The following is a 9,765-nucleotide window of genomic DNA, read 5'->3' as shown; positions in this document are numbered from 1 at the left end:
GGAAGAATACGATCGTTTGCGTAGAGTTTGATCTGAGGACGCCTATAAACGGTCGTAGTGTGTTTTGCCCTGCGCAACGCACTGTCTGGCAGTGGCAGACAATTAAAACTAATAAACATAACTGCGTGTAAACTTCAATTAATATCAACGTTATTAATGGTCTTTCCCTGCTCGACCCTCGTCGCGTCGAATCTTCCGAGCTCAGTGCTGCGTTTTGGGAGAATATTTCTGGCTAACCGTTGTTGGGTGATTACTCGGGTGACGAAAATGTTACTAATGGTGATGAAACTAAGTCTCGCGTATCAATTGAGAAACGCTCGAACGTGGGAAGAACTGGCTGGATGAAAGGAGTACCGGCAGGCAAAACGTAGTGTCAGGGCAAATGAATGTTAACTTACATCAAACGCCGTCGCAACGCATGTCACGGCGGGCTAGAGAGGCAGAATTGCATCAAAGAAATGCCACGGAAAGAAGATGAGCGCAAAATACTGCCACTTGAATATTGCGGTAGCCCGGGTTATAATGTTAGCTACACCAGGGGACGGAACAGGGGAAGCACGATGGTTTCGGGATTCGAATCCGGAGCCAGGGTGCGACGAAGGAAATGGGAGGGGCTGACGCTACGCCCCGGTTAGGACGGAGGAGGATCGATGTTTCTAATTTTGTGTAAAAGCAATTTCGGCGGGTAAGAATAATTAAAAACATGTGTCCGTTTGGTGGCTCTATATTTCATATCTTCGCCTCTCGAGAGGGCATCGCGGCGCACGTGTTTTGCTCCACTCACTCGCACTGCGGAGAGATGCAGTTTTATGCTTGTGCGTTTGTATGACACGCCGTGGCGTTTATTTATGGTACCGCGGAACGTTTAAGTATGTCGTAGACAAGGAAGCAAAACAGCGAGCAGGGGTAAATGATTTACGTACGCAGGGAGTGTAAACGTAAATTATATCATCACGTAGAAGGACTTACCACTTAAGCCGCGATCTTGCTGCTCGATCAGAGAGTGTTATGAAATGATTGTTTCTGAAACAGTTTGCTTCGACATATTACTCACCCATAGCAGACTGTTTGATGTTCAATAAGTGGCCTGAATATTCAAAATAATATTCAGCATTATCATAACCTTTGTTCTCCTTACAGAAGACGTGTAAAATTTCACAATCTTTCAACTATCAATTTGTAAGCTCAGATTACGATGCTTAGGAATGCGAGGTATGGTTGGTTCCATGGATCCAATAATCTTTTTTCGTTATAGAACACAAATTACTAGAGAACGAGCTTAGTTGGGTCTTGAACCGTCCCATTTGGTTTCAAAATATTCTATGGCTGCGTCAAATGAACGAAATTAGGCCGCGTAAGCGATACTATTAGCGTATACCATTTTCACTGGGACTTTCGCTGTCAAGCTAACGTCACGGTGCATCGAGGATATTTTTAAGATTGTTGTCTTCTGCTGTTTCTGTCCATTCTTTCGTATTTTAGTGTTCAGTTGTTAAATGAAATGTTAAAAAGCTTCGATGTGTGAGCAATAGTCCGGTGCGTCAAACAGTGTTGTCGATCTGTGTATAAAAGGGAGTAAAGATGTCGAAAAGAGTGGGTAATTTTCAATTAAAACAGCCGGCAAACGCGAAAAAACCGAAGCTCGACATCGAGATCGTTCCAAGTCAACGCTACAATCCACCACCGCTAGCAACCAGTTCGTCGAATAAACGATCCAGCAGTAAGATCAAAAACTTCGGAAAAGAAGCCGCATTTATTGTAATATCATTTCCATTACCCTACAGCAGTTGCCAAAAATGATCAAAAAATTGAATCTCTTTGGGGCGATGAGGACGACGAGTTTATTGTGTTGGCCTCACAGGCCGTCGAAGAGTTGGAGATGTTTCAACAAAGTCAAGTGGTCAATGGTTCGTCGGCTGCGGACATAACGTTCGGAAAGTTTAGTAGCCATGTAAAGACAAGCACGCAAACCGTTTCCATGGGAAATGGTCTAGCGATTGCTAAGCACCCACCAAGGGCCACGGATAAACTGGTTGCTGAGCTGTTTGCCGACGATATGGACGATATTTTTACAGAAAAGTTCGACGACAACTATCAGAACATTGGCAATCAGATCGACAACTATTTCAACAACGAGTTCGATGATGAGTTCAATTTAGTTGAATTTCGTCAGGAGGGTCAGAAACCGGCCGTAAGGGGACGGCTCGAACCGAGCGACAAACCGGCGCCGCCATGCTCTTCTACCGCGTTCAAGGCTCCGTTGTCACCATCGAAGCAATGTACTACGAGCGTAAGCAGTACCTCGGTTGAAATCACTGGAGCTGAAGCGGTTAGCTGTATGTCAAAAGTAGGTTCCACGAACCACACCAATAGTTCCGTTGAGCGGGCGAAAGCAGAACAAGAGGCTAGAGAAAAGGCTGCTAAAAAGCAGGAACATGCGAAAGACATCCAGGTGAAGTTTCTTACCAATAGGCTTGAGCAGATCGAACGAAAGGCGGAAACACTGCAGAAGGACTACAATGAAGCGGTGGAAAAGGCACAGATAAAGGACGGCGAGGTGTCTGTGCTGCGTTACGAGCTGAAAACGGTCAAGAGCACCAACGAGCAGCTGCGCTTGGAGAAGATCCGTGAGAAGGAAACGATAAAGAAAGAATGGGTTGAAAAGCTGAAAGATCTCGAGAAAGTGATCATGGCCCAAAAGGTCGAGCTGGAGTCTAAAGATATGGAAGTGATGAATCTACGAACAAAGCGCCTAAACAGTACGGTGCGCAGTGTGGAACCACGCGGCATGGATCCGCCGGAGCCAGCACCGGTAGCGGTGGAAAGTTTCATTCTCTCAGCACTCATGCCACGACTAATGCTTCGCGATGGGGAAGGACTTTCACCCGATTGTCGTTTAACGGTCGATCCACACGTGTTTGAAATATCGTCCGAAAGCGCCGAACAGCACAGTCGGTGGAGGAAGTTTTCCAATCTTTCGCGAGTCGATACACTAATGATAGCACGGCTCAACGCTCTCCAAACTGTTCTGACGCAGGTCATTAATCAAACGAATGGCTCGAAACCCAATTTAAAGCTCTCTGCCGCCCGGCTCGCCATCGTGGTACGATCGTGTGAACAAGCGTTTGGCGACATCACGCAATACTGTAGCCGATTGACACCTGCTTTGGCGAAAGAGAAAGAAGTTAATACCAACGCTGGTGCCGTTGGTCGAAAAATGACGCCAAGCTCTAGCCGGAGCAAAATGGACCATTGTTCGATGAGTATTTTCCAGCGCAATGAGCTGTTCTCTGGCGAACAGGCGAAAGTTACGCGTCGGTTCCTCGCTCTCCTAGGACTGCTGTGCAGAATATCGAGTGAGCTGGTAAACGATACGTTGCTGAAAAAAGAGCCTCTGGAGCAGCTGGCAAGGGATGTAAAACTCATTAGCAACTCTGTAGGTATTGGCAGTTCTTTCGAGATTATTCGTTTTTAACACATTTCTCCAAAGAGTGCCTTTCAGATGCACCACGGAATGGTAATGGGTGTGGCAGCGATACTAAAGGGCATCAGCTTCCAGTTCCAACGAGCTGCTGCCGATGGACGCGAGTTGATGGTTCTGTTTCGCTCGATCATCCTGTGCCAGACTGACGCACCGTCATCTTTAATGGAACTGTCGGAGTTTTTGCGCCGAATGTCTGGCTATGCGCGGAGTGCACTGCCGTTGGAGGAATTGTGTCGCAAACGAGCCCCTTCACAAAGCGATTCGAGCAAAAGGTATCGATTGAAAACGGTCAGCTTTTCTGACGAGACATGCACGCTGCAAATGTACGCCTCGCTTTTGGAATCGTCCATTAAACCAAGCGTTCAGTACGAGACCTGGCAGCTGAAACCGTTACTAGCGAACGCAGAAAATACGATATGCTTTCTGCGCAATGCTATCCTGAAACCAGCGCGCTGGCTACAGGATTTCGTGGATCGATGCCAGGTGGGCCGGGTATGTGAACTGTGTCACATCCGGATAGTTTCGGCGTTCATAGTGCTACTGCATCGCGTGTTGCTCTGTTGGCATCAAAACACACTGGTGCAGGAATCAGGTAGAGCAGAGAGATTTGTGTTTGCGCCGGCCGCAATATTTTAACCCCTTTTTGTATTCGTTTAGACATTATTCGACTGCAAGCCATAGCACGAAATGGAACACTTTTGCTGTTCGACGTGTTCCACACGGCATATCGCAGTAAACTGCTGCGCTTGGCTGGTCCTGCCATTCAGTGCCGGCTTCGAATCATCTACAACTGGTTGCAGATGCAGCAGCAAGAGTTTGAGTTCCAGCCCGTCCACTGTAAGCAGTTTCACTGTAGCACAATATGACTTAGTAGAGCTATTCTGTTTGCAATATTTCAGCCACCGCTCTCCGAACACTGGACTTGCGGCTTCTCATAAACGAACCCCTCAAGCTGCACTACGAAAAGGAAGTCCCCACCGAGACCGGTTCGAGTGTGCCTAAGGATTCCATCCTCGACGGTCACAGCAGTGACAGTCTCGTTGAAGAATTCCATGTGGATTTTTTTAGAAATAAATTTACCTCCCCGGGATGAGTCTCAGACATCGCCGATGAACGCGTATAATTTGCACGGTTTCGTTTATATGTTTCGAAGTGAAAGCTTGTTGGAAAACGTTTATTGTGCGCCGCTGGGCGTCATTTGTTTAGCAATAAAATATTTACACGACGTACTCGCCGTTTGTGGCATAGGAAAGGGAAAAGGTGCGAATTCTGCCTTGGGTAAGTGCCCTACTGGTGCCCAGAACTATCCAATTCTTGTCCCGCGTTTCTGGAGGTAATCTCTAGCCATTGCGAGCCTTTTTTTGTTGTGTTGTTTGATTTAACTATCGTATAAATTGGCCACCTCCGTATCGCGTTACGCGTTAATCAACGATCCGGTTTCGAATTCATGGCGTGGCACGTATCCCATCTAATTTTCGCGTATCAATTACGTCACTCGCAGGAGCTGTTAGCATCGAAGAAAACCGTAGCTCAAGCGGCCCCCGAGGAGGATCATGCCTGAACGGTCCGCAGAAAATCGTAATATGGCGGAGATTGAAGAACAGCCCTTTCGCTAGCTTTTTTGATCAACGAACCGTTGTGGACCCCGAATGGTTATCTTATTTTGTTACATTTTCCTTGGTTCCCAGCTCTCTATCTAGGGTGTGCACTGGTGCGGCAGACGACGTGTGGTCCGAAAGGCTGCCTCGAAAAGTGTCGTCCTCTTAGATCGGTTTGTAAAGCAGTGTGGTGACGTATTTTTTCCTATACCGGTGCGTGGCGCTCAAAACCATCACCCCGTCCTTGATCGACAGTGCGTACAGATGATTCAGCATGACGTGATTCGGTTCCGGAAGCAGCGTCGGTTCACACTGAATTGGATCGAAAGAAGTGTCAATGCGGTCCTCCTTTGTGGTTGTTTGATTTGCAAGCCCTTCCTCATTCTTACCGACAGTGGAGTGTCCTTGTTGAGAATGACCTGCAGCAGATGTGGTGGAAGCACGGGCGGTCCCGATTCCTTGCCCCATGGTTTGCTGGTGGGAATATCTTGGCCCCACTCTTTCGACTCATCCTTGCCGGTATCTTCACTATCTTTGGCTAGCGCTTGGAATACTTCAAAGTCGGACTGACGCACGGTCACCAGGTTGTTTTTGATGCCAGTATCGTTTTCGACATTTTTCTGTAACGGTAATCAAAGAATTTAGTTTTATTTCACGCTATGAATTGCTCTGTTGAGCTATCTACCTACCAGCTTGGGATCGTGCTTCCATTCGCCATCGACGAGGAACTTGTACTGATGGTCACCCTCCGGTATGTTAATGATCGTAACAAAGTCACCATGGGACTTGACCATCGGCAGAGCCTTCCACTTGGAGAACGTACCACTGATGTACACCTGTTTACCTCCGCCGTCCCACTTGAACACCGTCGGAAGTGTTTCCTTTTGGCCGTCCGATTCGGGGCCGACGATACCGGGCACCTCCGAAGGCGTCGTTCCTTCGGACATCGTGTTGGAACGTTGGCGCGGTTCGCGTGCAAATTCCGGCTCTGGCACCGATCGGGAGTAATCCATTTCCTCGTCGTTGCGAACGTACGGGTACCCGGCGTGGTGGTGCTGTGGTCTGCGGTCGAAAACAAACGCCTGATCGTCCTTCATCGGGGATCCCGGAATCGGATCATTCGATCCAGATTTATGGCGCTCCCGAGGTAGATTGCTGCCTACGTTACCCATTGACTGTTCGGCGCTACGATGAACGAGGAAACAAAAAGAAACACCTCGGGCCGCTGGCGAAGATGGAAAGGGCACTAAATGGCAAGGGGAACGAACAGAACAAAAAAACGGATGGACAGAAAGGCGCAGAGGACACGGAATTCCACCAGATCGTCTTCGGGACTGTTCGATTCTTGGAGTATGTTTTTATGTGATGTCGAAGTGAAAAATAAACCCAAAACGCACGCAGCCACTTATGACATGCCCATCCATATTTCATTTTTTAAATGTTTACATAGGTAAAACTTGAACAATAACCATGCGTAAAGGGGGGGAAATCGCACGGAGTAAACTACAAACTAAAACATTTTAAAGTGTGAAGGAAATTTTTCATTGTGGTTTTCAGACGATGGATGGCACGGCGTAATTGTTTCGAAGGCAATCTGGAGTGCCACACGAACCGTAATTCGGAGCGTAAAAACGTCAGATCGTTTACGGTTCGTGTGGCAGGATTAAAATATAAAACCGAAATGCCAAATGTGTTTACATTCGTGTTTTTGGTCCGTGAAAACAGAAATAGAAGAGCATTAAATTGATTTCTGAATATATTTTTCTGTTTTATAGATTTTGTAGCGGTACTAGCAAATAAGAACAAATATTATCCCCTATTCGTAAACAAACCGTTTGTTAACGGTTTTTGCGTGTCCACTAAGGTATAAACGTTTTGAGATAAGCGGAAACAGTTTGGCATATATTTAAAATGTCAGATTGTTCATTTCCGCTTCATGTGGCGGCCCACAATTCGTCTTGTGATTGGCTGCGTCCGTGCATATCCTTTGACAGCTGGTGTTTGGTTGCACAAGTGTGCGTGAAAGGGCACGTGAGCTGTCAGAATCTCAATCACGCAGCGGAGCATCAAAAGCAGCTTCATTAACCCGCATCAAAACAGAAAACCGAATGAAAACGGACTGATTTCCCCTTGAATTTGGTGCCTTTCGCCGTTGGTTCGATCTGTGCAAGTGAGCGCATTGTGGTTGTGCTTCCGTCATCCTTTCTTCTGCCGATGGTCCGCGATCGAATGTGGAAGTTATTAGAATGAAAGTCACGGTGAAAAGTAAGTAAACAACGCCGAACACGGGTGCACGAGGGGCGACAGGGAAACCGATTTTCCGTCGGCGTGCGTGATGGAAATTCCGCATTTCCTTTCCATCTGCAGCGCAGAATTGCGCTGGTAGTGGTGATGGTGTTTGATGGTGTGCGCCCAGGAAATGTCAACCGGAAAATTCGGTTGCTTGAGTGCTGCTACACAAACCAAGAGCACGCCGATGCTAATTTGAGAGTGGCTGCCTGTCTTGGACCGATCGATTCGGTAGGGCGGTCGCTAGAAAGGGAAAAAGGGGTCAGGTTTATGTTTATCGATTTTCCGGGAGGGAACCACTTTTGCGTTCAACGGTGGTCGGGAAAGCCCGTTTTTCCGTGTGTGTCCTTCGCAGGTACAGTATCGTTTTCCCCAATTGCAGGCTGGATGGGTGTCGCTGTCTGGAAATGGCTGGCGAACGATGACAACTGCGGTATCTGCCGAATGGCTTTCGAAGGCTGCTGCCCCGACTGCTCGCTTCCCGGGGACGACTGTCCGCTCGTTTGGGGCGCCTGCTCGCACTGCTTCCACGTGCACTGCATCGTGAAGTGGCTCAATTCGCAGGCCAACCAGCAGTGTCCCATGTGTCGGCAGGTCTGGAAGTTTAACGATAAGTAGAGCCCCGCAACGGCGGTGGGCTGTGGTGCTAGAGTGACCGATGTGATGGCCACAGGGACTAATGCACCGAGATTCACGTGAGGCAATAGACTAGCAGTGAAGAGTGGCAAGCGTGCCGAGTGTATTCGTTTTAGAGTAGGCACCACGGAAAATTCGCGTCCGTTTTTGGCCATATAGTTGATAAGGGAGGGTGTCGCGGTGTCGGGTGTGCTGTGCGATTATTAGTCACAAGAGTGCTTAGCTGGTTGTAACGTGCCCGGTCGAAACGATCGGTTTCTGTGCGACCGGCGTGTCCAGTAATTCCTGACTCGGAGTCAACACGGATTTTAGTAGGTAAGTCACACTGTAGTCACGTTTTATCACTAACTCCGCACGAACTTGGCACGGACTGGGCGAAAGATGGCTGCTATTGTGGGCATTACGTAATTGGTCCACAAAATGCTACTTTTTGCGCTCTACATTGCTGCCATTGGCTCTATTGCTCTAGTGCTGTCATTTGCGGCAAGAATCGCTGGGAAGCCCATGGGAAGAAGGCAGAAGCAGAAAATTGCGTTATGCCTCTAATCGCACATCCCCTAATGACCGTTGCACAATAGAAGATGCATGGCCCAGCGACCCACTCCACGCTCCGTTCCGTTAGTGCGCGCTTGTCAGCGAAACGCAAAAGATGCACCAGTTTTGCAGTGCGAAAGTGGCACAACGGCCACTGTGCGTACAAATTGCGACCGGAGGCCGATCCCAGCGGGGCAGCATCCGTTATCTGGGTTCTTTGTTTAAAAATAACAAAGAACCGACGAAAACCCGGCGCCCGAAACACCGCGCGAAACCGCAACCGCTCTGGGGTCTATTCCGCGCGGTGCATCTTGAGTGCATCCGACCATTCGGGCAATGGTGATCATGCCTCATATGCACCAGCCACTGCATTGCCGCATTCTGTCGCAGTGCCTGACGGGACACCGATTTTCATGACGATCATCATTCGTTTGCGTATCATCTTACAGCACGGACAGCCGGGTGCCGAAAACGAGCGGACTATATTTAACCGCCGATTGTGAGGAAGTATCAACATGAAAAATGAAATAAATTAATGCCACATCTTTACGGCAGAAGAGCATCGTCGGGCCATATTTATAGGGCGACTGCTCACTGTCTCTTTCTCTCTCGCGTGCCTTGGCTTATGATGGAATGCGGCAACGAAAATTGGAGCATATTAACAAAGTTTAACGCATCCTCGTCGTAAAATCAAGCACCACTTCCTTCCGGCCACCACCGACCGCGCCTCGTCATAAAACCTTCCACAAACACTGCTCCGATGGCTAACTCGGAAACCATTCGATTGCAATGATGATGAGCGGCGGGGTCCAGCGAGCCCTTCGAAGGTTCGGTGCGTATGTCGGTGCTTTACGCGATACATCGGAACCACACTTTCCTTTCCGGCGCACTTGCCGGGCCACTTCGAGGAGGGTGAAGTGGGCCACAGGAGGTGATTGTTGTGCCGGAACACGAACACGACTGCCGCTTGCTGTTTACAGTTCAGTGCTAATCCTTCAATCGGCTTCGGTGAGGATTAGTCGTTGGATTTCGATGTCGGGTGAATCCGAACCCGACCGACCCGAGCTGCTAGGGCCGCGAGAGTTGCAATGTCTGTGGCTGCAACCAAGTGAAAAGGAAAATCAACAGTTGATCATATAGAGAGAGATAGAAAGGGGCAGAAGCCATCACTAATTAAAACAAACATAAGGCTACTGACGGCACCCGGGCCGACGGTTGGATTGA

General features: G+C 48.5%; 3 protein-coding genes across 4 annotated transcripts; 2 read left to right on the top strand and 1 right to left on the bottom strand.

Annotated features, from left to right (window-relative positions):
• The first annotated feature begins 1,581 nt into the window (after positions 1-1,581).
• On the top strand, positions 1,582-5,045 carry LOC131208082 (uncharacterized). Its single transcript, XM_058200729.1, has 6 exons — positions 1,582-1,720; positions 1,788-3,436; positions 3,491-4,076; positions 4,142-4,321; positions 4,384-4,538; positions 4,986-5,045. The coding sequence occupies exons 1-6, from the start codon at positions 1,582-1,584 to the stop codon at positions 5,043-5,045; spliced, it is 2,769 nt and encodes a 922-aa protein (XP_058056712.1).
• LOC131208902 (5'-AMP-activated protein kinase subunit beta-1) lies at positions 4,628-6,431 on the bottom strand. Of its 2 annotated transcripts, XM_058201838.1 has the most exons (4): positions 6,003-6,431; positions 5,772-5,963; positions 5,472-5,702; positions 4,628-5,394 (listed from the first exon to the last, which is right to left on the bottom strand). In XM_058201838.1, the coding sequence occupies exons 1-4, from the start codon at positions 6,252-6,254 to the stop codon at positions 5,248-5,250; spliced, it is 822 nt and encodes a 273-aa protein (XP_058057821.1). In that variant the 5' UTR covers positions 6,255-6,431; the 3' UTR covers positions 4,628-5,247. The 2 variants fall into 2 exon arrangements, with proteins under 2 accessions (XP_058057821.1, XP_058057820.1); XM_058201837.1 differs by having other exon boundaries at positions 5,772-6,431.
• Positions 6,432-7,189: 758 nt separating this feature from the next.
• On the top strand, positions 7,190-8,316 carry LOC131212880 (anaphase-promoting complex subunit 11). Its single transcript, XM_058206944.1, has 2 exons — positions 7,190-7,347; positions 7,754-8,316. The coding sequence occupies exons 1-2, from the start codon at positions 7,329-7,331 to the stop codon at positions 7,987-7,989; spliced, it is 255 nt and encodes an 84-aa protein (XP_058062927.1). The 5' UTR covers positions 7,190-7,328; the 3' UTR covers positions 7,990-8,316.
• The last annotated feature ends 1,449 nt before the right edge of the window (positions 8,317-9,765 follow it).

The sequence above is a fragment of the Anopheles bellator genome, chromosome 2, assembly GCF_943735745.2.
Source record: "Anopheles bellator chromosome 2, idAnoBellAS_SP24_06.2, whole genome shotgun sequence".
NCBI classification, from domain to species: Eukaryota; Metazoa; Arthropoda; class Insecta; order Diptera; family Culicidae; genus Anopheles; species Anopheles bellator.
This window is presented reverse-complemented; position numbering and strand designations above follow the sequence as displayed.

Excerpts from the sequence above, each read along its gene's own strand:
- LOC131208902 (XM_058201837.1), bottom strand. The coding sequence starts at position 6,254 with ATGGGTAACGTAGGCAGCAATCTACCTCGGGAGCGCCATAAATCTGGA. Across the intron at positions 5,703-5,771 it reads GGAAGCACGATCCCAAGCTG|AAAAATGTCGAAAACGATAC; the intron begins GTAGGTAGATAG and ends TTACCGTTACAG. Across the intron at positions 5,395-5,471 it reads ACAAGGACACTCCACTGTCG|TGTGAACCGACGCTGCTTCC; the intron begins GTAAGAATGAGG and ends GATCCAATTCAG.
- LOC131208082 (XM_058200729.1), top strand. The coding sequence starts at position 1,582 with ATGTCGAAAAGAGTGGGTAATTTTCAATTAAAACAGCCGGCAAACGCG. Across the intron at positions 3,437-3,490 it reads TAAAACTCATTAGCAACTCT|AGTGCCTTTCAGATGCACCA; the intron begins GTAGGTATTGGC and ends ATTTCTCCAAAG. Across the intron at positions 4,322-4,383 it reads TGAGTTCCAGCCCGTCCACT|CCACCGCTCTCCGAACACTG; the intron begins GTAAGCAGTTTC and ends GCAATATTTCAG.